The 26,880-nt window shown below is 45.2% G+C and overlaps 13 protein-coding genes across 13 annotated transcripts; 7 read left to right on the top strand and 6 right to left on the bottom strand.

The window, feature by feature from the left end:
• Positions 1-108: 108 nt before the first annotated feature.
• Positions 109-1,355, top strand: N7495_004521 (uncharacterized protein; the record flags this gene model as incomplete). Its single annotated transcript, XM_057207172.1, has 3 exons — positions 109-296; positions 356-531; positions 595-1,355. The coding sequence occupies 3 exons, from the start codon at positions 109-111 to the stop codon at positions 1,353-1,355; spliced, it is 1,125 nt and encodes a 374-aa protein (XP_057064852.1).
• A 321-nt stretch (positions 1,356-1,676) lies between these two features.
• Positions 1,677-2,274, bottom strand: N7495_004520 (uncharacterized protein; the record flags this gene model as incomplete). Its single annotated transcript, XM_057207171.1, has 4 exons — positions 1,677-1,746; positions 1,795-1,897; positions 2,037-2,142; positions 2,200-2,274. The coding sequence occupies 4 exons, from the start codon at positions 2,272-2,274 to the stop codon at positions 1,677-1,679; spliced, it is 354 nt and encodes a 117-aa protein (XP_057064851.1).
• Positions 2,275-3,262: 988 nt separating this feature from the next.
• On the top strand, positions 3,263-4,374 carry N7495_004519 (inositol-pentakisphosphate 2-kinase; the record flags this gene model as incomplete). Its single annotated transcript, XM_057207170.1, has 2 exons — positions 3,263-4,120; positions 4,198-4,374. The coding sequence occupies 2 exons, from the start codon at positions 3,263-3,265 to the stop codon at positions 4,372-4,374; spliced, it is 1,035 nt and encodes a 344-aa protein (XP_057064850.1).
• A 161-nt stretch (positions 4,375-4,535) lies between these two features.
• On the bottom strand, positions 4,536-5,112 carry N7495_004518 (nucleotide triphosphate diphosphatase NUDT15; the record flags this gene model as incomplete). The annotated part of the gene is made up of 3 exons (XM_057207169.1): positions 4,536-4,700; positions 4,769-4,968; positions 5,025-5,112. The coding sequence occupies 3 exons, from the start codon at positions 5,110-5,112 to the stop codon at positions 4,536-4,538; spliced, it is 453 nt and encodes a 150-aa protein (XP_057064849.1).
• Positions 5,113-7,673: 2,561 nt separating this feature from the next.
• Positions 7,674-8,051, top strand: N7495_004517 (uncharacterized protein; the record flags this gene model as incomplete). The annotated part of the gene is made up of 1 exon (XM_057207168.1): positions 7,674-8,051. One exon carries the CDS (start codon positions 7,674-7,676, stop codon positions 8,049-8,051), a length of 378 nt encoding a protein of 125 aa, XP_057064848.1.
• Positions 8,052-9,377: 1,326 nt separating this feature from the next.
• Positions 9,378-10,917, top strand: N7495_004516 (uncharacterized protein; the record flags this gene model as incomplete). Its single annotated transcript, XM_057207167.1, has 4 exons — positions 9,378-9,509; positions 9,567-9,847; positions 9,905-10,251; positions 10,304-10,917. The coding sequence occupies 4 exons, from the start codon at positions 9,378-9,380 to the stop codon at positions 10,915-10,917; spliced, it is 1,374 nt and encodes a 457-aa protein (XP_057064847.1).
• Positions 10,918-11,527: 610 nt separating this feature from the next.
• On the top strand, positions 11,528-12,097 carry N7495_004515 (uncharacterized protein; the record flags this gene model as incomplete). The annotated part of the gene is made up of 1 exon (XM_057207166.1): positions 11,528-12,097. The coding sequence occupies one exon, from the start codon at positions 11,528-11,530 to the stop codon at positions 12,095-12,097; it is 570 nt and encodes a 189-aa protein (XP_057064846.1).
• A 1,537-nt stretch (positions 12,098-13,634) lies between these two features.
• Positions 13,635-14,360, top strand: N7495_004514 (uncharacterized protein; the record flags this gene model as incomplete). The annotated part of the gene is made up of 3 exons (XM_057207165.1): positions 13,635-13,898; positions 13,959-14,073; positions 14,161-14,360. 3 exons carry the CDS (start codon positions 13,635-13,637, stop codon positions 14,358-14,360), a joined length of 579 nt encoding a protein of 192 aa, XP_057064845.1.
• A 1,545-nt stretch (positions 14,361-15,905) lies between these two features.
• N7495_004513 (chitin deacetylase) lies at positions 15,906-16,786 on the bottom strand (the record flags this gene model as incomplete). The annotated part of the gene is made up of 3 exons (XM_057207164.1): positions 15,906-15,967; positions 16,018-16,382; positions 16,437-16,786. 3 exons carry the CDS (start codon positions 16,784-16,786, stop codon positions 15,906-15,908), a joined length of 777 nt encoding a protein of 258 aa, XP_057064844.1.
• A 494-nt stretch (positions 16,787-17,280) lies between these two features.
• On the bottom strand, positions 17,281-18,719 carry N7495_004512 (CCDC47 family protein; the record flags this gene model as incomplete). The annotated part of the gene is made up of 3 exons (XM_057207163.1): positions 17,281-17,653; positions 17,718-18,591; positions 18,656-18,719. 3 exons carry the CDS (start codon positions 18,717-18,719, stop codon positions 17,281-17,283), a joined length of 1,311 nt encoding a protein of 436 aa, XP_057064843.1.
• A 454-nt stretch (positions 18,720-19,173) lies between these two features.
• N7495_004511 (MDM34 family protein) lies at positions 19,174-20,941 on the bottom strand (the record flags this gene model as incomplete). Its single annotated transcript, XM_057207162.1, has 2 exons — positions 19,174-20,530; positions 20,607-20,941. The coding sequence occupies 2 exons, from the start codon at positions 20,939-20,941 to the stop codon at positions 19,174-19,176; spliced, it is 1,692 nt and encodes a 563-aa protein (XP_057064842.1).
• Positions 20,942-22,567: 1,626 nt separating this feature from the next.
• N7495_004510 (uncharacterized protein) lies at positions 22,568-24,702 on the top strand (the record flags this gene model as incomplete). The annotated part of the gene is made up of 3 exons (XM_057207161.1): positions 22,568-23,899; positions 23,953-24,272; positions 24,330-24,702. The coding sequence occupies 3 exons, from the start codon at positions 22,568-22,570 to the stop codon at positions 24,700-24,702; spliced, it is 2,025 nt and encodes a 674-aa protein (XP_057064841.1).
• A 671-nt stretch (positions 24,703-25,373) lies between these two features.
• Positions 25,374-26,821, bottom strand: N7495_004509 (nucleoside transmembrane transporter FUN26; the record flags this gene model as incomplete). The annotated part of the gene is made up of 2 exons (XM_057207160.1): positions 25,374-26,544; positions 26,640-26,821. 2 exons carry the CDS (start codon positions 26,819-26,821, stop codon positions 25,374-25,376), a joined length of 1,353 nt encoding a protein of 450 aa, XP_057064840.1.
• Positions 26,822-26,880: the final 59 nt, after the last annotated feature.

Genomic DNA, 26,880 nt, shown 5'->3' with positions numbered 1-26,880 from the left:
GACGTTGTCTATTCAATAAACATTCTTCTTCTTGACTTCGTTTATATCTGTCCTTCAGATCTACTTGCGTGACTTAAGTTTTTATTTTGTTTTTGAAAATATTACACTATGCGACCCTTTTCATTCCTTGCTTTGTTGCCTGTGGTGCTGGCCAACCCATTGAATGTTCGCAGCACTGCCTGCAACAACAGTCCCGACCTTTGCTCCAAAACATATGGTGAAATAACTCATCTTGGAGCCCATAATAGTCCCTTCTTGAAAGACTCTAGCACCAGTAATTCTATGTTTGGTAATCAGTACGCGCTCAATTCTAAGCCCCGTTTGAACGCGATCTAATATTTTTCTTTGTTGACAGATACTACGATACCCCCACCCAGCTCGATGCAGGTGTCAGACTAGTCTCTGCCCAAGTACATAAAAGCAACTCAGAATGGCACCTCTGTCATTCAAGCTGTTCATATCTAGATGCAGGGCTACTGAGTGATTGGTTGGCCGAGATCAAGTCTTGGATGGACAAAAACCCTAACGAAGGTACATCTACCAGCCTTCACCGCAATTTTGAAGCTTGAATATACTAACCAAGTTTTCAAATAGTGATCACTATTCTCCTCGTGAATTCAGATAGTGCAACTGCTGCGGAGCTTAACACCCAATTTACCACTGCCAACCTCACGGATCTCGCGTACGAACCTAGCTCAACCTCGTCTTCATGGCCAACTCTCCAAACAATGATTGACGATGACAAGCGACTTGTGGTATTTGTAGCATCTCTGACTACCAGCACAAGCTATCCATATCTACTCAACGAGTGGGATTATGTTTGGGAGACACCATACGACGTAACCTCGCCATCAAACTTCACCTGCAACCCCGACCGTCCCAGCGACACCTCACTATCCTCCGCCCTATCTGGCAGTTCACTCCCGTTCATGAACCACTTCCTATATTCCGACGACCTAGCTGTCATTTCTGTTGAGTACCCAAATACCAGCTACGTCTCAGTGACCAACGCGGCCTCAGGCGGAGTGGGTAATCTCGGAAGCACAGCAACAAAATGCAAAAAGGAGTACAATGGCCGGCAGCCGACTTTCATCCTTGTGGACTTTTTCAACAGTGGACCGGCTATCGATACAATTGACAACCTCAATAATGTTACGAATGCAGTGGGCCGCACTTCTGTTTCGACTTCTTCATCGACCTCTACCAGCGGCGGTTCCACCATCAACGGTGTTTTCAAGAGTCTTGTCCAGCTTGCTGAGTCGGCTAGGTCCGGTTCAACCCCAACTATGGGTAATTGGATCTGGGTCGGTGGAAATTGGGGTAACATTCTTGGAGGAGGTATTAATTTGAGATGATCTTTTATCTTTTTTATTTTATTTGCAGCGTTCTACTATTCTCAGACTTCTTTCGGTCTAGCATAGATATGATATGATGCGTATATGTCTGTGAAGCATGATTGCAATTGCCATGCCGAATGATTGGTGTTTTGGGTTTTTTCACCCCTGGGGTTCGGGCTATTTATATAGTATTACTTCAATAAGATACAATCGAATGTCCAAAGTCTTGAATCTTATGTACTTGAACCCTTAGATCAGCAGAGAATATTAAATATCAAGCCTCGGAATAATACGTAAGCACCTGGATATCAGTCGACCTTCCCAGTTGAAATGATAATTTTACTGGTCTTTGCTAAGCAACTCTCGCACTTTGTTCACCTTGTCTTCAAACCCTTGCTGCTTATCCACCCTAAGAAGATATTAATATCAACCTCTCAAGACACGAATAAACATTTACCTCGATCCACTGCGAATATCAGACTGAATCCGCACAACTCCCTGCTGGTGGAGATAAGTATGGGTCTGTCCGATAACCTGGTGTACTCGGTCCCAAGACCCCTCTATTATAGTCATTAGTAACGCCAAGACCAATGTCATACAATGCAGGGACAAGGAGTGTAACAGGAGAGGGAGAAGAGTTTCAAGTTTGTTGCATGAGAGATGAAGTGAAAGAATAAGGATGAGGATGAGGATAGGTACCAAGAGTTGTTCCAGCAGAATGCATAGAATACTTCAAGCCAGACTGTTCGATGAATCTCTGGACTTCAGCTACCTGAGCAGACACTGAGGCTGAACCAGTGCCAATCTAAGGTCTGTGAGTCATGTAATAATCAAATCAGCTACATATGTAGGTCAGCCTTACCGGAATCAGACAAAAGTCAGCCACACAATGAGTGGGAGTTGGAAGAGAGGCTGATATGGGGACTGATTCTGACATTGTGATTGGCTATTCAGAGTGACTAAGCAGAAGAAAAAGGGTTGAAGGTGGTGAGATGTGATTCTGGGTCTTTCTTAGTATTTATATGAAAAGGGGAAGTGGGGAGAGGAGAGCTGTGTGCGCTAACTACGTAGGTACCACTAGGTAATAGTAACAACATGTAAATATGTACTAAGTAGGTAGGCAATGTGCGTAACCAGAATAGTTCTAGTATTGGATCTACCTTCGTTCGATCCGACTCTACCTAGAGGGTAGCTAGTGCGACCATACATCTGTACATCTGTACCTCTCTACCCTTTCTAGGTATAGAATGTTCTTCCGCTCATGCAGAAGAACAAACTGATCGATTTCCGACGTGCATCATTATGACAGGCCAATTCTACACGGCTGATATATCCGATTAATAAATGTGGACTGCCGGTCGCATATTCAGTATTTATCTATGAAATGAAGAAGAGAAGTTAAAGAACAGATCGATGATCGACTCCAAGGATAGACTCCCCACAGAAGCCACTAACCCCTGCACGTCATCCCGTCCAAACTCCTCCAGCTTCCTTCCGATCTATCTTTAACTGCGATCTCTTCTCTCTTTTTTATCCCGTCAAAGCGGCAGTCTGGTGGACCGGACTTCTTGCTTCACTTTACCCACTTATTCCGTACATCTCCGTTTCTATCCCCTTCAGCACTGCCAACTGCCAGATTAGGCTAGAATGGCATAAATTGCCACTTGAAACACGTTCCAGATTCCATCCGACTCCCCTCTTTACTCAATCTAGCTATTGGACAGCCCCAATCATCGACCTACTTCATGCACAATCTTACGGAGTAGTCTCTCGTGACTCCCATGCGGCCTCAAACAAGGTTTATACTGTACCTATTCATTCACCGACTATTCGATCTCTACTAGATATCAACCGCCGTTTCTCCTGTTGACTCAAGTCATGATCAAGTATTCCCTCGACCTCAATCTTCCCTTACTCACCCCCGAATGACAAAGCCCAGCCTCTTGGAACTCCCACCCGGGGTTCAACTACTTTACTTGGCAGAAGGTGGAGCAAATGTGATCTACCGCTTTGTCGCAACGCCGGTGAAGTCTGCATTGGCCGTCAAGAAGGACCCCAGATGGTCACTGGGGCCAGTTACCATCGATAGCATCGATCACGCTACAGTGCCGAGTTTGTTCAAAGGAAAATTGCTCCGTCTCAGAAAAGAAACCGCGGCAGATATCTCCTATAAAGAAATTGTCAACAACTTCGATACCACCGTCCGACCGCTATTTAAGCCCGAGGAGTTGGTCGACCAAAACCTCATTAGACTTCCCGAGGGTCTCATTCAACGCTGTAATGAACAACTTCACATTTCTGAGCTGAATGGCCAGCGGCCAAAAAAGCGTCATGGCGGATATCTCTGCCTTCATGAGCCATTTGGCCTGCTTATAACCGATATGACGACATTTGACGATCCGGGAGCAATATTAGCAGAATTCAAGCCAAAATGGCTGACTCAGTCACCCACGGCACCGACATCGGCACATCGATGTCGAACATGTGCTTTGCGCGAAATGAAAAACCACGACGCACGGAGAGTGGGATTAAAAGAGCAGTGCTCTTTCTGTCCGCTAGATCTTGTATCCGAGCGATTTGAAAACGTCTTACGCGCGACTGCTTTGATCAAAGGGTCTCATGATCGAGCCCGGCTAGCTCGTATCCTATATCGAAATCCCACTCTTCAGAAGCTCCAATCGCAACAAAAATCCTGGGCGAGAGTTGGGATGCTTGGACCTTCGCCCTTATCTCGAGCGACGTGCCTTGATATGACCCTCCGCGACTGCACCATGTATATCAAAGTAGGTGTCTCTTTTGCGATATGGCGAAACTTCACTGCTATTCGATCTTGAACCTAAATAGTTGACTCTCTGAGCAGATTCCTCGCGATGAGAGTTCCTCCATCGAAATCCGTCTTGGCGACCTTGACCTTAAAACTGGCGCGGGTGGTAAGGCGAAGTATTGGCGAGATATTGAATTTCAATTAATCGACGGTGCCTGGTACTCTGGTTCTAACATCAGTCAAACCCAGAGCGTATGTACACTCCAGAACTAATAATAACTTATCAATTTAGAATTCACTTCAAATGACCACGTAAGCTCAATATGAGATTCTTTTGCTCTCTTTTGACTAGGATTTTGTGGATACTGATATATTGATATGAACCTGATGGTTGAATCTCAGAAGCAAAGAAACCGGTCTAGCATATTCATAGTTTATACCCTCAGATCAGGGCGCTGTTGAAATAGATTTATAAGAGGCTCAAAGAGGACTCGCCCTTTGTGATTGCTCGAACTCATCTGAGCCTCTCCTTCAGCCCGAAGCTCATCCCATGTTATCCACTCCCACGCAGTACATTTTTCTGGCTCCATAATCTTAGACTATTAGCTCTATGGCTGGGTACCTAGGTATCTCTCAAAAGGTCAGAAGAGAAAGAAAATCAACATACCTGTGGCTGAGTATTAGGGTCACTAACGACACCTACCATAAACACAGTAACGTAATGTTTATCGGCCATAACATGATTCGTAGCAGTTAAGAATTTTAAATTGTGGATCTGAAGACCTGTTTCTTCGAAGACTTCTCTTTTTGCACAAGTCTGGAAGGATTCCCCAAATTCAAGGTTACCTCCTGCTAAGGCCCATGTATCTGTCGAAGGGTGCGTAAGCGGTTGGCCAATATTTTATGCCCATGTGATAGGATACCTGCGCCAATGCTTCCCTTGCGTTTGCCTAGTATGAACTGGCCCGCGGCATTGAGTACAAACACTCCAACCCCAACTTTAGGCACCATTTCTGGAAAATTGAAAATGGAGGATTCTTAGTCGAAAGTTCGAGTGTGATAGTTTTTTAAAGAGCTTTTCCTCTTGCTGCTTAGGGTAAGTCATGAGTCAGCACTTGAGAGCGGGGCACAATCAACAGAGAAAAGACCTCACGGAAACCCACTAGCTTAGGGCTCTGTCCATTCACTATACCTTGGAAGTGAAGAATACTATATGCAAAGAAAGCATATATAATATATTATATGATCCATATGATATGAAGTCAGAAGTCCTCATCACTCATGATAACCACTTTGTCAAGACCTTGCATCTGTGCAGCACAATCTATGCTTCAGGCGCAGCAGAGCGTGATGTAGGAGGAGGAGGAGGAGGCTGTGAGCGTTCCATCACATAGATTATCAAAAGCCGTTTCCATCCTCACTATATATCACTTGGAGAAATCTCAGAGGTGATGATGCCACATCAACCTTAGATCTATTTAGTTCTTACTGAAAAGTGTAAACGTTTGAAGATAGTATCGGCCTGGTTAAGCACATGACCGGAATTATTTCTGCTTTATTCAGTATTCCATCTGTGAGCTTTTTATTCCTGAGATCAATTTCTCACAAGTGTACCCTAGGAGTCACCTGGGTACTCTTGATTGCTTATTGACCCCTGCTGGCTTTGCAGTCATACCGCAGCAAGCTCCTTCCAAGGTTATTTGGAATAGAACTTGAATTTTGGGTTATATTTTCCTGCGGGCACCACCTAATACGATAAGATTATCTCATTAAGTGTTTTTCAGCTAATATCAACAGTTGCTGAAACTGGTATATAAAGAGGCAGTTTGGTAGATTCTTTCAATGTTTAATCCAAGGTTCCATCTAAATATCCTTGGATATTTCGGAATATTAATTGATGGATGAACACCCACTGATGGATAGGGAAAATTGTCTTACCCTTTCTTAGCATACCCAGGTGATATTCAGTTCTGTTGATGCCAAAGTGAAAGAAATTCTTCAACTCCAAAATAACCAATATATTTGGCAACGTTAAGAGAGCACGATGGTCTTCAGCCCTACAACTTTTTCGCTACCAGTACACACGTCACCTTTATTTAGGTAGTCTCTCTTGCGTCATGCTACCCAACCTGAGCATAAAGCCTATCAATGAGGATCTTGATGGTATCCAGTTTGAGAATAGTATCGAATATTAATGAGCCATGTCTTCAAATTGCGATTCTCAGAATCGATAAATCTATGACAATATTGAAAAATCAATCCAGTAAAACTATACCTTGCATGGAAAAAGGATTCAAGCCCCCTAATAGGACAAACCCTGTCCCTCAGACGGGTGCGAGATCGAAATTGGTTACCATCTCGCATGGGGGACTGAAGTTAATTGTTATGCAAAAAAGTCCATACTGAGTCCTGGAGTACAGTCTCTTGGGCCCCAATCAGGTCATGAAATCAGACACAAGAAAGCTAACACTATACCCTGAATATTAGCATAGACGCACGTTCACTTTAGTTTTACATAACGCTCCCTCATCTTTCTCTTTCATTTGATCGAAAGCTCAGAACGTAATAGAAGACAGTTGAAATTACAGCAGACTGCGGCAGCATTCGCTATATAATGAGACCCACCAAGAACCAACATGATAGGGGTTTACATTTCATCTGTATGAAGACAGTGATGTTTTCCTGTGAGCAGATAAATGACATCTTACAAAAGAAGCCAGGCCATGGAGCCAGATACGAAAGACTGAACACTTCACCATAGATATCTGATGGGATGCGCGTTCAATTCAGAAGTTGAGGAGCATATGAATGCTGGCGAACAAGCTCTGGGTGTCCCAGACACGCAAGTTGTCTGTACAACTGTTAATATCCTCAAGAGCTCCAGCAAAGAGCGCTGGATGAGGCACCAGGAATACTCGATCCTGACGAAGATGGTATGATTCGTTTTGAGGAAGCCGAGACCGACTTGATTTGCGCAGAACGGGATAATTCCAGCAACTCACGGTTGGTGAGTAGCATGAGGCCCTTTGTTTCACTTCAAGCGCTATCGAAACGAATTCAACGAAAAGCGGACACAGCGTCATCAATAACCAAGGCTACATCAGTCGTATTCCATCCATTTGACAATATTTGAATTTATATATGAATTGGCCATTTCATTGCAAATTTTGTTCATGAATGGTATCAGAACAGCCGATGATGAACCGGAGTCATTTACGATAAGATCTCGATGGAAGAAGTTTCAAATACTCCTGCAAATCAAAACAGTACCTTCTAACCTCGGAATATGCTGTAGACTCGATCAGTCCCTGGTGTGCCGCCATATGGTATAATATAAATTGTATAGCTCTTTACTGTTTCATACTATTCCGCTCTCATTAAACATTATTGAAGGAGTCAGTGACGAGCATAACCTTCCAAGGATATCGATAAGTTCTCAGATGGCCAGGGTTCTGGATTATGGAACAAATTTGAAATGCTCCATGATATTGGAGACCTCACCGTCACCTCGGGATCCCTGGCCTACATGCATATGTTTGCCCTGTTTGATCTAATATTTGCTTACTCTGACTATGACTCTGACTGATGTTTCGTCTAATTCCACTCTTGACCGCTTTGAAATACCGGCAGAAGATGTCACCGCCAAATGCGGTGAGTCACCTGACTTTATGGTGCTGATCGATATCTGTGTCATGTGCACATTTTCTGCCGCTTCTACCAGACCGCCTTTAGTCTCTTCCTTACCGCATCCCCCTAATACTTGGGACCAAATGCTGAGTCATCACCATGCAGATGCATTCAGAGAAGCCGCCAACCTGGAGATTAGCCAGCTTACTAAAAGGCACACATGGGATGAAATCAAATCATCTGATGTCCGCCACTTAAATCAGACTGAATACGGCAATCTCCGGCAGAATAGATGCTATAAGCATCTATTCTGCCGAAAATAGCCATTTGGTCTGATTTTGATCAACAGTACTGCCACTCTACCGCTATGAATCAGAGCAATATTGCCACATAGAACTAACAGAATACCTGTCAGAAACATGTCTGGTGAGACTTCGATCAAAGATAGTATTATGTAATAATCTTGTTTGAGGAATATGGTGTCATTCATGGCATGAATGTCGATCAATTAATGGATGCTATAATTTAGATAGTGTTCAAAGTTTCCAAGGTCAATAAATTCTTAATTTAATTCCAGTGGAAAAAGTCTACGTAGTTAGATCCTTAGTTTCCCAAAGTCAATTCAAATGTTCACTAAAGGGCGTCTTGATATTGAACTTGATACTGAATATACTGAATGTTTCAACCGTAGAAGGTTCCGGGATTATCATAGTCGGGCTATATGCTCGGTTGATATTACGAGTGACCTACCTAAGTCCATAGAACGCGAGGTTTGTGCAGGTGCTTGATACACCTGGTGTAGGTAGCATAATATGATTGATACCGGTGACCATTCACTAGGTGGTCCATTGTAGTCAGACTGATATAATAGTCTTGGAAATACAAGTTAGTAGCAGTACCTAAGTAGCACCTAGTATTCTTATAAAGCCGTTGAATCATGCAAAGCAAAATGACTTTTTTGAGCGGCATTTAGCCTGAAGGAGCTCTCTCACCGATACAATATCGGAGGCTAACCTGGCCAAGTATATACCATACAAGTGGAGCATTACGTGCTTGTGAACCGGTTGTTCATAGGGCAAGATCCTACGCTAAGTTTGGAAAGATAAGGTGGGTATACATTGAATAAGCGCCACACGGGCCCCTACCAGTACACTAACTAAATCAGTATCAGTGTGTTTGTATTGAAGTAAAAGACTGTATTTTGGCGGGCTCAAGGTGATGAAATGAATATTTCATTGGGTACTATTTCGGATATTCTTTTCTCCTGTGCTTTAGCGTTATATCCAAGGTATTGATATGTTTTCTAATACTAGTATGATTTAAAGCCATATGGGGCAACTCAATGCATTTTCAACATGTAAGCTTGAATTGGGTATGATTCACCTCTATCGGCCGACTCAGGGCAGATATTAACATACCAATCCATGATGCATCTCGGATCTACTCCGTGCACGTAGTGCGCACTACAGTGGGGCTCTGCCGTCTACATACAGGAAAGAGCCATGACATCGAGATATCGCGATTATGATGAGCCCTGACGTGCTCTCTTATCAAGACAATAAAAATGGCAGATGCAGCCAAACTTGTTGCTATTCAGGAGAAGCAGCAGCAGGCCTAGAGCTTTCCACACCAGAACTCTCACGCCCAACATGGCTTTTGAACGTATGGCTCATATCTACCGGTCATGTTTGTTCCAGATTATTGTTGTTGGACTGGTAGCATTTTGCGAACCTGGAATTTGGACTGCTCTCAACAATCTTGGAGCAGGAGGTAATGCTAGTGTAAGTCGGCTTCTAGAATTTGAGACCTTGAATAAGTACCGCTAACATATCGAGTAGCCCCAACTAAACAATGCCGCCAATGCCTTGACTTATGGACTCATGTCTGTGGGTTGCTTTCTTGCCGGTGGTGTCACAAACAAGATCACTGCAAAATGGACCTTGTTCATTGGAGCTGCATTTTATACTCCTTATGCAGCTGGTCTCTACTGCAACAACCGTTATAACAATGAATGGTTTCTTCTGCTTGCTGCTGCTCTTTGTGGAATTGGGGCGTCTCTTCTATGGGCCAGTGAGGCCGCCATTGCGGTTGGATACCCAGAAGAAGAGAAAAGAGGAAAGTGAGTTGACATATGAACCATATAATTAGCTTCTTTCCGCTGACAGTCATCCCATAGGTACGTTGGAATTTGGATGGGTATTCGACAAATGGGACCTCTTGTTGGAGGAGCTATATCCCTCGCTCTTAACATCAACATCGCACACACCGGCAAGGTCACATACAAAACATACCTTGGACTTGTTGCTATCTCAGCCCTTGGAGCCCCATTCGCACTTCTCTTGTCCCAGCCACAAAAAGTTATCAGAAGTGATGGCACCAAAATCCCTTATATGAAGAAGACAAATTTCTCTATTGAGGCTCGTGCCATCTGGAAGCAGCTTAAGAATAAAAATATGCTTCTTCTGATCCCGATCTTCCTCGCTGGACAGTTTGGTCAAACCTATCAGTCAAACTATCTTACAAGTATGGCTTCTCAATCCCTTCATCACTAATGAATGTTGCTGACAGAAAATAGCATACTTCACTGTTCGCTCCAGAGCCCTTGCATCCTTCCTCACAGCTGTAGTTGGCGCCGCAGCAAACATCTCAACTGGCATCATCCTGGATCTGAAGTATTTCTCTAAACGAACCAGGTCTAAGATTGTGTGGGTAGTCGTTCTAGTCTTCGTCACGGCCTCTTGGTCATGGAATGCCGCGACTGAGACAAAACTATCCAAAATGACCGAAACACCCTCTCTCGACCTGGGCGACGGTAACTTCTTCAACTCAGCTTTTACTGTCTATATAATGTTCCGGTTCTTCTACGAGATGCTGCAGACATACATCTACTGGTTGATGGCTGAGATCAAGGGAGCACAGGCAGACGGCGATGTCGCGAGAACAACCGGAATCCTGAGATCATGGGAGTCTATAGGCAGCACAATAGCCTACGCGGTTGGCACAACCAACTGGGGCAACTTGAACCAGATGATACTGGGATTTGCACTATGGGGTTTCACTATCCCATTCACAACCATTGCGGTTTTCGGCAATATGGCCCAACTTGACACGTTTGATGTGGAGGACCAAGCAAGCAGCAGCAATCTCGAGACTGAAGGGGTGATTGTCGGTCCTGAAGGGAAAGATTAGATGAATAAAACTTAGATTTAATTCTAAAGACCAAAATGAAGACCCGAAGGCTGGAAAAATTTGAGCCCTCCAACCTTACAGGATTCCGCGGTTCCTTGAAACGCTTCCTTCTACTAATTAAGCTTATGGACTTTGATACATTGATAGGTAGATCACCAGATCAGTCTGTATAAAGACCTACCCAGAGTTTATAGATGAGCAGCACAATCTTACTCGCCGCGACTGACGATGACAATCTTGATGGTAATGATCTCTGAGTGTCTGATAAGTAATAAGGTATCACGTTCATACAATTTCATTGTTTTACTTGATACCTTGGAAGACTTGATTATATTTTTTTAATAAATAGATCAAAGACTTCAAATGGGCTCGAAAGAATCAAAAAATAGCTCAAAAGAATCTTTGTAAAGATTTCTCACTCCAACAAAGATCATTATCTAAACTATTGATTCCATTGTTCAAATAGGCTCTGGTATTGCAAGACCTATACTCTTATCCACCAAGTCAAGTATAAATCTATTAATGGTTCCCACCTATAGGGGCACATCGAGACTTGACGCAAATTATTACAAGATATTAAGCAAAGTCAAAATTGAACAGTCGCATAACAATGGAAACCCCGGAAATTTTCATGGAGGCTCGGGCTAAATGGGTCAAGCAACTTGATGTTTGGGCTCGAGGAGATAAACGACTATGGAGCCCAATATCAATTGCAAACTGGCTCGACCGCCGAGCGGAAGATCTAGATGATGCTAGATGGCTTATCGATCTAAGAGTGGTAGAAGTAGGCCTTTGCTTTCAAATTCGCACCCAAAACATCCGCAAAGAAATGTGTTCGCTGAAAAACAAGCTCAATATGCAAATTCTAGTTGAATGGGACGATATCATATTGATGCGAATGCTGGCTAGACAAGTTGCGAGACTTACCCTATATGGATTGGACGAGTCTGATAGCTATGCACAAATGGCACATTGGGAAGCAAAGGTTTATGATATGCAGCTGAGGTCCCGAGGGCCAAAAGCTGACCAAGTAGTGGAACAGAGACACAATGAGCTTTGTGTCATTTGGGGAAGCCTGTTTTTCTCTTCTACCATATGCAGGTGTGCACAATGCAAAACAATGCAATTCGAAGCAAAGGAAACATCAAATTTTCTGAGACTTCCAGAGGCTCAACAATGATCAAACAGATACCAAGCCCATTCTTGATGAAACTTTAAATGTTGAAGAAAATCCAAGCATCAAGTAATCCGTTATTTAGTATTCCTGCACTGAGGCACTTTGGCCCTGTGAGGCTGGTTCACTATCAATCTTGGGAAAATCCAAGTGCATGAGTCAGATATCAAAAAAAAATATTTGTTTTGAAGTAATTTCTTTCCTGTAATGTCGATACCACTAGACCAAAGTGGGGCACAGGACCAATGGTTCCGATGCTGTTGGTTCGACATGAAGTGAATCTAGCGAGTTTTGTCTATTTAGTTACAGCGAGGATAAGATTGAATAACACACCTCTTACAACTTCGCATCGACGCACCTAGATCTATTCCATCAAGAATACTAGTTGCATATGCACCGTAAGAACGTCACCGTTCCGATATGTAAACATTGAATTGGTCTGTATCTCCGCGTTTAATATCCTCAGGCGATGTAATCGAGATAATACCTTCCGACAGAGCTGTAGGTTCCGGGTGCCAGCACGCCTTGCATTCTTAATGCGTTCCATCAATAATCCGATCACACGGCTATCTTCTTTTATATGGCCAAGGAATCGGGGACAGATATCATGGCCCTCGATCCATTGGCAAGCTGAGGTCTCACTTTCTCTATATATAGGATCTCCCAGTCAAAACGAGCGGATTTAACCACAATCGCATCATCAAACAGGGGGAATTTGACTTCATAAATGGGCGAAATGGGGTTGCAATCCACTTCGTTTTTAATCACTCCCCAGCAGGTAGTGGGGTCCAAAGCACATATCTATATGTTCTTCATTATACTCCATACAGATCAGGGTCTACGGTGAGATATTTTATGGACCTATTGGCCAGAGGGCGAGATAAACTCTTATCATTTTCGTCAACTTCTGCTTAAAGCAATTCGACTTTCTTTAAATGCACGTCATCACGACGGGCAATCATCAGACAGAAAGAAGAATCCGAATATGTTGAGGTTTGTTTTCCTAGTTGAATCTATTTCGAGATCATGAAATGCTCAACGTTGTAGCGTACTATTGATCGAAAGCCCCGGAGACTCGAAAAAGTCAGAACTCATGTGAAGGGTACCTGGTTGACCCCTGCTGCCAGCGGCTCTGGAGAACACGTGGGGCATGTGGAGACAAAAGCTTCGTAAATAATTCTGGTTTGTCATTGATGATAAATATCCATCAAATAGCGGAATTAAGGATTTATAATCGCGCAAAATATAAGGCCGATTTGCGATAAAACACATGCAAACCTTCCAAACAAACCAAGTCAAACCAATTCAACCAATTATATCTCCATTTCGACCGCAGTGTACCAGCATCAAAGGATTTCAAACATTGACGAAGATGGCGTATCGCGCTCTTCGACCGGCTTCCACCCTTCGCTGTAGCCCCCGTACTCTAGGATCCACTTACAGACCAGGCCCTACTTTATTATCTGTCCGCACCCCGCCTGTATCTCCATTCCCCCTCCATCAATTCTCATCCTCTCCCAAATCCCCTTCCTCTCAATCCAAAATGTCTACCCAAGGCCTCATCGCCGCCGCCCAGGGCCGCCGTACCATCTACCAGCTTGGCAAGACCAGCCCTGTTGACGATGCCAAGATCGAGGAGCTCGTTAACACTGCCATCCTGAACGTCCCCAGCTCGTTCAACACCCAGTCCACCCGTCTCGTTGTCTTGCTGCGTGAAGAGCACGAGGCTTTCTGGCAGTTGGCTCTGGACACCTTCCCTGAGGGCTTCCACGGCAAGCTGAACGGCTTCAAGGCTGCTTTCGGCACTGTAAGATCTCACCTCGCGTGCGGTCCCCGTATCCATTGACTTTATACTAATACCCTTTAGGTCCTCTTCTTCGAGGACCCTGCCCACATCAAGGGCTTCCAAGACAAGTTCCCCGCTTTCGCCGACTCATTCCCCATCTGGGCCGACCACTCTAACGCCATGCACCAGTACTTCCGTACGTTACAACTATTTATCACATTCCTACCACCTAAAGCCGAGTTCTCCCCTTAATCAAGATCACATATTAACATGTTCGTAACAGTCTGGTCTGGCCTCGAGTCCCTCGGCTTCGGCGCAAACCTGCAGCACTACAACAGCACCAACGGCTTCGCTGAGAAGTGGTCTATCCCCGCTGACTGGCGTCTCATTGCCCAGCTTGTCTTCGGTAACCCCGAGGGCGCTGCTGGTGAGAAGACCCAGAAGCCTGTCGAGGAGCGTGTCAAGTTCTACGGCAAGCAGTAAGCGATATATACCCTCTTGTGTAACCGTTCGCAGGTCTGACGCGCTTTCGTCTTTGTATATATTCGTCTGTGCGCTCGCACATGTGAGATCGGCATTATGATAACCCCTTTTTATAAATATATCCTGTTTAGTCCCTTGGCAAAAATCGACAGAACCTTAATCTCACCAACTCTAACAACAGTTTGGGTTCGTTTCTCCTCTTCTAGCACCTTTTACCCTTCTTCTTAAGCTTATGAGCTTTTGCCTCTTCAGATCCCTCTGATATTTGCTAGAATAGCTCTTCATAAAGAGCTATTCGGAATTGACTAAACGTCAATTACTATAGACCCTATCTTTCATAGGATATTTTGCAATATAATGCGAATTAACAATAGATACATCAAGAATCCAATAAAATATTGGCCACCAAGAGCGTAAGCAATTTCTACACGTCTCGTAGCTTGCACAGAGCTGATTCGCGCGATGAACAGCTCCCATTTGGTGATTATCATCATTAAATATTCGAGGGATAAGCAGCTCCTTTTGAGATGAATCTGAATCTGAATCTCTAAATGGCTCACGCACGATATTCGCGCTAGTAGATGTTTTTGCTGGTCGTTTTCGAAGATGTGGAATCCGATCCATAGGTTTAACAACATTATTATCATACCACTCTATGTGGAGGACAGAGTCCACAGAAGTTGTATAAAGGTCATTTCTCGTATTGATGACTTTTTTGACTCTTTTAGTGCATTTAGGGCCTCTGGGAAGCGAGATCTTGAAGCTTTTGAAGGTTAAATCCTCAAGCCTATCAACCTCCACAAGAGGCTTCTGTAACTCGCTCAAATCTAATACAATATATATCCTTGGTCAGCTATAGTGAATAGGTAGCGACAACATTTAAGGGTTCCCAATATTCAAGACATGTAACACGAGTTTTAGAAGTAAAAGGTTCTATCTTATACCACCATGTTTGACTTCTAAGGTTGGCTTTAGATAGTTGTAAATCCTCACTAATAGCAGCCTTAGGATCAGTGTCAAAAACATGGAAGAATCGCTTGATTTGCTGAAAGTGATAGGAATAGCATAAAATTTGGAGGTAAATGGAATGAATGGCTTTGAATCTTGCTGCCAATACTTCATCCTCTCTTTCAGAGTCGGGCACTCCTATATAAATAATTATAGCTAGGAATATCATCAGAGTGTAGCATCAGACCACTTCTTAGATCCTGAAGACAGTCAGTCAAAGGTTAGAAGAAATTCTTTTGTATACGAGGGGATAGATATTGATTGGATCAATTGATTGATCCAATTTTTGTTCTCGAATGATATCTATGTTTTCAGGTCTATCATTTGATGTCACTGTTTACATTCGTTAGGAGTACTACAGATTCAACACTTGAAGGCTCACTTAGTATTTGAGCTTTGTTACTTATGCAACCTTGGAAGAATTTGATAGCAGAGCTATTCCATATTTGCATGGAGATAGTCTAAGTAAGAAAGATAAAAAGCCTCATAACAAAAGAAACACCCTTACCAAACAGAAACAAACCACTGAATAATAATTTACCGCGATTCACGATACCACAATGCAGGAGGGTCACCTAGACACTCACCAACAGTAACAGCTAAAAACATCAGCACCGGCCCCTAAAACTTACAACTGGCAAAAACTTACTAGTAAGCCCACGCACCTCAATAGCGTCCAGCATATTATACATAAGCAGCTCAACAGTAGTCCGGTAAGTATCATGGGCGAGGACGATATTCCCACCAGCGTTCAACTCAGCCAAAAACTTCTCATAACTGCGCCAGTTTGTATCAGGACGATCATTCTCAAAGTCCTTAGTGTCGATGCTCGTGCCGATAACGTGGTACCCCAAGTCGTTCAGTGTGGACAGGACAACATTGTTGGTTAGGAGGTAAGGGGCGCGCATGTAGGTTGGGGAGCGACCGATTATGCGCTCGAATGAAGATTCAAGGTCGGTCATTTGGGATGCTATTTCTTTTTTGGAGAGGTTTGGGAGGTATGGATGGCTCCATCTGGAGTTTGTTTTTAGTCTTCATCCCATTTTAATATGTGGAGGGTATTTGTACGTATGAGAGCCGAGCTGGTGCCCTTCATTCAGAGCTCGCTTGACCAGGTCTGGATATGCGTCGATGTGACCTCTGTTGGCACCGTTGAGGAAGAAGGTTGCGTGTGCACCGTGCTCAGCCAGCAAGTCTAGCATCTGGGCTGTGTATATCCACGGCCCGTCGTCGAAGGTGAGGGCAATTGTTCCGGAAACTGTGCAGTGGTTGATCACGGATCCAAATGGGACTTTGGAAAGCTGAGTCACGTTGACGGACTCTTGAAGGATGGACTGGGAGGTACAGGGCTGAGGAATAGCGACTTCCAGTGATGCTGTGCCCAAAAGAAAGACTGAGGTAGGTACAGGCAGGTGCATTTTGAATGAGTGTGCAATTAGGATAACTGGATATGAGTGAGGATCTAGGTATTGTCTGAATAAAGCGAAGGAAGGAAGTTAAGTCGGGTGTAGATGTTCGATGGAGGCAAGAACGGATATAGTTGCTGCCAACTACACTATAGCCATGGGTGGGATGTCCTTCGACTCCGATATAGGGACTACTACAGGGGAGATAGATGTTCAATAAATCATTGAGACCAAGTCAGAGCCAAAGCACTAATTCAGTCTGTAGCTATTAGGCGATAGATGCAGCAGCTAAACAAAAACATAAGCAAGCCACCAACAATTCGACATAAATTAGGCAACACAGATCATCTGGGGGACAAGAGTATATCACAAAGAGATAAAGAGTAAGACATTCGCCTCGAGCATTTCGGCTTCTCCAATTTTGACTTAAGAAAAGCTTCTAAACACGAAGAGAGAAGAAAGTAGAGTTATTCCCAGATGTCCGCATACAAGAGAGAATGAAGCATTTAACCCTTACGAGTAGACTTCTTCGTCAGCTTGCGCTGACCCTTCTGGTTCTCGCGCTCAAGGAATTTCCGCTGCTCGTCCGCAGTCATACCACGGAGCAAGCGCTCACGCTCATCCTTCTTGATCTTCTCTGCTGCGAGCTTGCGCTCCTCGGCCTTCTCCTCCTCTTCGACTCGGCGCAGCTTCTTGATCTCATCCTCACGGATGCTGCGAACTTTGCGCATGACCTCGGGGCGGAAGTGGCCAGCAGCAACAAGCTTGTCGGTGAAGCGCAGGAACTGGTTGAAAATGGGAAGGGTTGAGGCGTAACCGTCAGCGGGAGAGAGGTTAACGGAGAGCTGGATACGCTTCTTGGGGATAGTCTCGTTGATTCTGTAAGAATGTATGTTAGGAAATTTGCTGCAGTAGTGACTATAATTTGAGGAGGAAAACATACTTGGTGGGCTTGTCAACAGGCTGGTCGGTGGCGATCAAAAACTCAAAATCGTTACCGGCCTGTTCGATGGCCTTGATAAGTTCCGGAGTAAGAAGAGTCTCAGTGATTTCAGCATTCTCGGACAATACGCTGACCCAGGATGGAAGCTTGGGGTGGTCCTTAGAGTAAGCCAGGGATGCGTCGTAACGCTCAACGCGGAACTTAGACATATAGCTCTTGTGGACAATGGCCCAGATGAAACCATCGTAGGTTGAGTTGTTCACCTTCAATGGGTTGGTATCTTTAGCCAAGACAGGGACGAGATCCTTCTCCTTGCCGTCGAAGGCGTACAACAAGGCCTCGTACTTCTCAGAAGGAGCCTCCCAGCTCTCGAAAAAGAAGCTCAGGACATACTCCATCAAGTAGGTGATAGGGTTGTAGCGCTTAGGCATCTTCAGGTTGACATCTACGAAAGCAACATTCTGACGACCTGACGCATAGGTAGTGAACTCGTTAGGCGCCTTCTCCTTGATGCTGGTCTCGGGATCGGCGACCTCCACTGTGATAGATTCAGTTTCGGATGCTGACCGAGGAACACCGTCAAAGCCAACCACAGCAAACTCCTTCTGCAGCGCGGGAACATGGACCTTGGCCCACTCACGGGCCTTGCTGCGATTGTGTCTCGTGCCCCAGAGATGGAACAGGACGATAATCAGGATGAATGGCATGATCATAGCCTCCTGCTTGAAATCCGAAGGCGAGGTCCGCTCCCAAACCCGATACCATTTTGTGTAAGGAGTAGCGCTCACACCAGTGGAACCAAAAACCGGGGCAGTTGTATCTGCGACAATGGCGGCAGGCGATGGGCTCGCAGCCTCGACGAAATCGGCGAAGTCTAAGATAACGATGTTAAGCCATTGTCTCGAGCCAATTGCGCGAAAAGAAGTCAAGAAGCTTACCATCGTCAGAATTGGCAGCGCCGGATGGCTGGGCGCCAAAAATGTTCTTGAACAAGCCCGCCATGGTTAGATTGAGGATGATGGAAAAGGAAAGGAGGTGGGAAGAAGCGAGGTGCGGAGCTCTAAGCTGCGGTGGCATTTAGCGCCCCCACGAATTCTCCATAGTTTCTACGATCCACTGTGTCATTCTAAATATCAAAAATATCAAAAAATGTCAAAAACGTCAAAAATGTCATAAATTCTTTCCTAAATCATCTTTCATCCCATCGAAATTCATATGGTATCCAGCGAAACAAACGAAATTTTTAAAAAAAGACATAGAGAGCGCCAGAACAGAAAAGAAAAAAAACCACACTTTAATACACAAATTTTAGTACAACCAACACGCAAAAGAAATGGCGATTTTATAGGAACAAGTCCTGAAGCAAAATAAAAAGTCGTGAGGGGTCGTTATATGTCGAGACTTGCTCGGATGAAAAGAAATGGTAAAATGAGTGGAGAGAGCACGCGATCAGTGATCAGTGTCCATATGCCGGAGGTGGAGCATCTTCCTGGGCGCGAGTCCAGAAGTTGCTGCATGGGTTGTTCATAAGTTTTTCATCGCGCATGCGACGAGCGATTTCACCAGCCAGTCGTTCGACTAGGAGAGAATCGACCGATGCACCAGAGAGCGGGTCTTCCTTGCTGAAAGGAAGTATAGTGGCGGGCAACTGCGACCGAGCGGCGCCGGATGAGGGACCAGGCTCGGCCTTCTCCTTAGGCCAACCACGTAAAGTAGCACGAGGAGTGGTATCCACGTCCTCCTTCTTCTCCTTCTTAGGAGCGCGAATGGTTTCAGTAGAGTAGGATGGCTCTCCAATTTCATGTGACAAAACACTGGGACGTAATGGTATCGGTCGGGAAAGGCTCAATCCATGTCGGTCGGGGATAGTTGGGAGACCGAAGTCGCTTTGCGGGTGGAACGGAGGTGTCACTGGGTCATCGCACATCTCATTCACTCGAGGCAGAGGCGCAGAGTATATAGACGGAGGACAGCTGGATTCTGTTATGGCTTCGTCGCTGACACTCATGGCGTCATCAGTGGTCTTGGGGCGACGCAGATCGACCACGCGCTTCTTTCGCCTCCGGGAGTGAGCCTTTGAATGTCGACCCGCGCCGAGCTGTAGTCCAGAGTGTATTCCAGAGGTGCTGAATGAAGAGCTGCGGCTTTGTAGCGACGCAACGCTGGCTGTCTCGTGTATCGACGATGCCAGGCTACCAACCTGTGAATGAGTTCGAGACATTGCTGGGCTCAAGGGAGAGATAATACTGGCTGGGGAGTCGCTAGAATCGTAGGGAGAAGTCCAAGCCCGGTAAACCACTTCTTGGATGGAGGGCGTGAACAAAGATAGGGTTCGTTGGGAGTCGGTCAATGCGGCAAGGCGAAGGAGATTCTTATGTGAAAACAGAGAATGCGTTTCGACCGATGAATCTAGAGAAAGAGATGCGATCTCAGATTCGTTCAATGCGTTACCCAGTGAATCCACTGGATCTTGCGGAGGGCTGGCCAAAGGATCCTGGCCCGGGCCTTCGCCTGTCTCTTTGTTCATCTCCTCTCCTGTGCGATATTCAGGAACCCACAAGCGAAGTGACAGGCGGTGAATGATTGCGGGCAGTTCGTCCATAAACAAGATTCGTAGCTGCGCTTCTATCGCTTTTTGAAGAAAGTCGCGCACGAATGGGATTGAATCGAATGTTGACGAAACCTTCAACGACTCCAGGGGATCGTTTCGAAATACAACCGTGATTCCTTTTTGCTTGGAAAAAACTAGAATAACAAAGCCGGAGAGTTTGAAGTCGGAGAGGGTAATTTGAAGGGGGATAGTAAGCGGGGTTCTAGAGATTCCATAGATGAGCACAAGGAGCAAAGAATATTTTGCGACGCCGACATCAAAGAATATAGAATACTTACGCTGCGGCTAAAGGTTTTGGCGATGCGAAAGCAGGTCTTGTGATGAGGTATGTGTTGAGAGGGTTGGCTTGAACGCGAGTCTTCAGCGTCAAGAATGCGTCGCCGGAATAAGACATCTTGAAGATGCCACGAAAGCGATCTTCTGCCAGATCGCCAATCTCCAGAATCTCTAGATCTGGAGGCATAGAGCCCAGGTTGAGTTCTGTGACTATAATATCATCGACAATGATGGGAGGTTTCGGTGATTTATTGAGCGCGTCTGTAAGAAGTTCTTGGGCCCGAGTGTAAAAACTCGCGTCCGCCATAAGTGGCGACCAGTTGAAGTTGAACGCCATGCCCGAGCATTGAGAAAGAGGAGAGAGTCGTATAAAGCAGTGAAAACCAGTTATCCCACTGGGGTGCGGGATGGAGGAGGGTGGAGGTTGAAGTCGGGAATAGGAATATGGGAAAAAAAAGGAAAAGCCTTCCGGGTCATCGCGTGCCCACTGATGCCCCGACCAACTTTGTGACTGATTCTTGTCCCGCTTTCCGTTTCCGTTTTAACTACTCTTTCTCCTTTGACTAATCAGTTTACTTCATAGTTAACTATTTTCTTTTTGAATCTAATGCAGTAATAACTTATTGCATGTTCCCTCCAGAACTAAAGATTTCTCCGGGGTACGTCACATCAAGTGATTGTTGCATGAACTCCACTTCTTCCGAAGAACCCCGAATATCACATTCCCAGGGGACCTATTACATTTCTTGCTATTGTTAGGAATCATAGAATGATCGGGGCTGTTCATACTACTAGCAAACTGGGGGAAAGGGGTAACTAACTACATCTGGGTAAACAGCCAAAAGGTCCCATTCAAGCCGCTTGAATTATTAAGCGGGCCAGAAAAAGTCAATCCCCCGACTATCAAGACCTCCTGATTCTTGACTATTCCTGACTATTCTTGACTAGGCCCCTTTTTCAGGGCTGGGGTATCATCATTGGTACAGAGCCTTCATTGTATACGCCATACACTTCTAGTCGAAGGCTTCATCAAACAAATGAACCCGTATTTTTCCAAAGTTTCTGATATCTTCGAGTTCGCCCTATGGTATGAGTTATCTTGTATACATACAAAGTATTTACATCTTCCGCAGTTCTATGCATACCTAGAGACTAGATATGAGAGAAAAGCAAAGAATGTACATAGTAACTAGAAGACGACTATCCCTTTTCTACTCCGTCTATGCCGTCCACACCGATTCAAGGTTTGACTTTTGAGCCACCCAAAGACTTGGGCCGATTGAACCGAATCCTTACAGTCAATGCTTGGGAATTCTAACTAGTCTGATAGCCAAGAAATATTAATTAGAGTCTGGACTCTGGCCACCTAGGTGCAAAAAGATAGGTATTGCCGAATCAACCCCGACTAAGGGCTATACTTGAAACAGAAATATTAAAACCTTCTACCTAGGTACCCTCACATCGGCAATCAGCCCTAAGTAACAGGCTTTGCATCACTGTACTTGGCTATCTAAAGGCCTTGAAACCGAATCATACTGATTTACTGTCTAGGTACCATGTACTATCTGAAGAGAGACGTCTGCGCTCAACTAGTAATTACTTGAATATACGTGAACTTCATCTTAGGTCCTGCCACATCTAGTGCAACTGCGTGTTGCTGTGGTCCTGACAGTCCTCGAATGGTGGCGTTATTATATTCTTTGTGGCAAAGTATAACACGGGCCTGTGATTGGCCTGATGTGTCAATATGGCTCACCACGACAACAATGCACTAAACTACTTTGGGATAAACGTCAATACTGTGGACCTCATCGAATCTGCCCTCGACATCAATCTCTATTAAATCCGCCCCTCTTGAACTTCCAACTTGCCCATGGGACGGTATTGCCAATAATTATAGAACAACCTATCTATCTACCCCGAATCGCGTTAGACTGGTTAATCCCGAGTCGCGCAACACAAAATGGAACGCCAAAAGCCCGCGACAAGGACAGTCGCGCCGCGAAAGGTTTATGGTAAGCGGAGGAATAACGCGACGCGCGCTGTCTTTTTCGATCACCAAAGCCCTTCAAGAGTCTCACCACTTTCATCAAAGGATGTCAATGTGAGGATAGAGGCTATCCAGACGAAGTTGAGCAAGGTGACACTCAATGAGGTATCAGCGTCAGAACCACCTGACGTACATTCAAATTGTACTTCGACTTCTATTTCGACCTCCACTTCCAAAGTACCAAAGCGGAGTTCTACTTCCAAAATCAAATCTCCATTAAAATCCCCTCCTTCGGTCCATCTTCCTCCCCCACCATCGTCCCTTCGACAACCTCCCAAGAACCTAACTCGACAACCCGTACGAACTACTGCTATTGAAACCCCAAAACCAATCGCAACCATGATTGATCTGAGTTTGAACGCTCCTAGTGCCGCTCCTTTTGCTCTCCACGTCGATGAAGACGAAGATCCCAATATCACCACTGGCCCCACTGAACTCAATGTCGCCGAAGTTACTGCTGCTTTGGCAAGCCAATTTGTTCCAGGAACTGAGGCTAATATCAATATCCATCCCATCTTGAATGGAGACCTATCCTCTACTTCCATCCCAGCTACCAACGCTAAAGTTGATGACCCTGAGTGCATGTCCAACGTTCCTACTTTCATCCAAGATGAAAAGACAAACGACTATGTTCGTCCTATCTTGTGTTTGGCTAGCTCTCGCTACGCAGCGTACAAGGTTCAAAATTTCGCACGATGGGGATCGTCCAATGCCGACATGTTCACCATTGTCAAGCTTGCCGAGGGTTCTTACGGCGAAGTTTACCAACTGCAGTTTCGCGAGGACCGCGTCAACACTGTCTTCTCCAAGTCCCGATTGGACAGACTGCGCAAACTTGGAACCGGAATCCTGAAAGTAGTTCCTCTGCGAGCACGGACTGGTATGGGATCGCGCAGTTTTACCACCATTCCAGAGATTGTTGCCGAGCTCAAGATGTTGAAATATCTTGATCCTATTCCTGGTTTTGCTCGCTTCCGCGCTGTCGATGTCGTACAGGGTCGTTTGCCTGAGCCTTTCCAGGATGCCTGGAACAACTACAAGCGGCTCCATGCCGAGGACTGCTGGAATGCTAACCCGGCTAGCAAGAAATCATATCCAGATACACAGCTCTGGGCGATTATCGAGATGGAGAACGCAGGCTGTGAGCTTGAGAAGTTTGGCTGGACCTCAATTTTCCAGGTCTATGATATATTCTGGGGAGTTGCTATGTCTTTGGCTCGTGCGGAAGAATACGCCCAGTTTGAAGTATGATATTCTTGACTTCATTCATAACATCCAATGTGCTGACTTCTGTTTAGCACCGTGATCTCCACATGGGCAACATCTGCATTAGGTCCAGGCGCGCGGATGGATCTACTAAGCCTCCTACTTTTCGTGAAATTGCGGACTGGACTATGTACGGTCAAACCTCCAAGCGCATGTCGCCCAGCGGTTTCGGAATCAGTGGCCTCGAAACCACCATCATTGACTACACCCTTTCCCGAGCTGTTATCCGTGATGACCCCAATGATCCGGAAGGTTCGTTTGAAGTCGCTTCGACCGATCTGGACAAGAAGCAACTGTTCGACTCCACTGGTGAAGACGAGGGTGAGGTGCTGCTTCGTGATACCTACCGATTGTGAGTTCTACAGATATCACTTTTCTACAATCTTCAAATAACTAACAATCTTAATAGCATGCGCGCTGCGCTATATCACGGTCAGCCTTCACAGACCGAGAAGACTGCTGATATTCCTGGCGTCTGGGGCGAGTACTCCCCGCGGACCAACCTGGTTTGGCTCGTTTTCCTTCTCAAGTCCCTCCTAAAAAACGTCGTGCCTGGGCTTTCTGAAGAGGAGTGCGAGGATCTAGGCAAGAACTTTTCGCCTAAGGTCATGAGGTTGGAGGAGGAGGAGACGTCGACAGTGGCCCAGAATTTCAAGGAACGACTTGATAGCGTTCTTTGCCTTCTGGACTTCGCCACCGGCCACGAAGATATTTGCTGCGCGGCCGACTTGATTGCGTATGCTATTGATTCCAAGTGGCTGGTGGCTCAGGATTTTTTCTAGATCGGCCTCGGCCAGTTAAGGACTTTTTGATTATTTTCAACTTATACCCCATCATCTTATTCTAGCGGGGGGATATCCTAAATATTATGAATTATGAAGTTATTCAGAGTTTGAACTTTATTTAAGGTAATAAACCAAAATATAAACTATACTAGGTATTATATGGCTGTTGGGCTCCGAATATTTGACATGATTAGAGCGGCTAGAACTCTGGAAGTCGAAGATGTATATATTAGAGATATTCCTAGATTGGAAGAATAGGTGAAGAGATGAGGAAGGAAGGAGAGAGACTAACTACTCCAGAGCTGTGTATATAGTACAAGCTGCGTACGTATATATATATATATATATATATATATACGGATATGCTAAATTATAAAAACTGCGTCAGTGAAATTGGAAGTGAAGGTCACTAATTATAGAACGCTTCCACCTTATTCTCCAAGGTTTGGAAGACTTCTGATTCATGGACCTAGTCGCATGATTCCGTACAAGAGTAGATATAGGAGTAGATACGAAGATGAAAGAGGTAGAAACCTAGAATATGTTCTTCTAAAAGTCTAACTTATATAATAGCACTTCTGCTTGAGATAGAAAAAGAGATTGAGCGTGAATGGAACGTGATGTTCCTCATCAGTCATAAATCGTCGTATGAAGATCATCATGCTCTCTCATCTCGACATGAGGAAGCTCAGTAGACTGCCTGCCGTCAAGCCTCCTACAAGCATCATACTCATAAAGCCACCAGCGGCATGGCGCTCCTCAGCGGAAACCCAGTAGGTGGCACCCATCATGCAGCTAGATGCCAAGAATCCATTACTAGCTCCGAAGAGAAACTGCACAACGAAAAGGTAGAAGAGGTCGCTCTGTACTGCAGCGCCTCGACCGTTAATATTGCACAGCAGGTAGAGCGGGATAAATCCCACACGGGCAATCGAGAAGACAAGTGCAAACCAAGGTCGGTGTGCTAGTGAGAGTCTCGGGATTGCCACGGCCATACGACCTAGGAAATCGCCTAAATTCCAGACAAGAAATGCAAGTGGGATAAAGACAGGCGCGTCATACATGCGAGATTTCTCAGGGTTGTTGACCGACAAGATTTCCGCAGTATAGACTGGGAATGACATCATGGTGATCGTGAAGCACAAAGCCACGGAGCATGACAGATACCGCAGCTTATTGAACAACGACCACAAGCTTATTGACTTGCTATGAGCACCATCCATGAGGGACTCGTTCTCGTTCTCATTTGATGATTTTAGCTGGGGACTGGCCCTAGTTTTGATCAGATAAAAGAAAGCCAGAAGAGTGACCACTGATACACCGGTGGCAGTGATGAAGTAAATGAAAGCCGACTTCGGCGATGATCCTTGCATATATTGGTCTTGATCACTGGAAGCTTTGCGTGGCACGGCCAAGACAGAGGCAATCTGGACAAGGCACGGAAGAACACCAGCAACGCCTTGTCCAGCCATGATCGCCTGCGTATACTCTTCTCTTCCAAAGCCGGAGACAAACGCGAAGACGCCATTCTGGATAATACCCGTCGCCAAGCTTGCGCCGAAGACCATGACCATCAAAAATGCAAAGTAGGCCCGGACTGAAGCATCTTTCAAGAGTGTTGACAATGCCAAGAGGGTGAATACAATGCAATATATAACAAGTGATATTGTGATGCGGCGCGTGTAGGAGACGTTCTTCTGGATTTTAGCCAGGGTGTATACCGTTCCGAGGTTGGTGACGGTTGAGACTGAAAGGATCGAAGACTGGTAATGAGTGGCTATCCAATCATTTGACTGGAATCGACTGTAAAAGTAAGGTGCAGCCGCTAAGAACATGTTCCTATACAACTCGGGTGCCGATTAGTGTACTGAGTGAGACCTTTGAGAACATGCGTTCTGCGACGAGATAGAAGTTGCTTCCTCGGGAGATCTCACCAGGACCATAGCATTGCTACTCCCAGAAGGAGGAAGATGCCATATTCCAATCGCGAAAAGCGAGACCACGGCCGAGCATGTTCCCTGTCGGTGATTTCAGCCTCCACGTCCTCGAGGGGCTCGTATGCGGCAGGCCCAGCTGTAGCTCTGCGCTCAGTTATAAGTTTACGAACATAGTCCATTGTTAGAAGTAATATTTGCCTAGTGAATTACAACTGGACTTGAAGTTGAGGGAGTGGAA

Source organism: Penicillium taxi (assembly GCF_028828555.1).
Source record: "Penicillium taxi strain IBT 34144 chromosome Unknown utg000003l_segment0_segment0, whole genome shotgun sequence".
Lineage (NCBI taxonomy): Eukaryota > Fungi > Ascomycota > Eurotiomycetes > Eurotiales > Aspergillaceae > Penicillium > Penicillium taxi.
The sequence above is the reverse complement of the archived record's forward strand: the minus strand, read 5'-3'. Positions and strand labels throughout refer to the sequence as shown.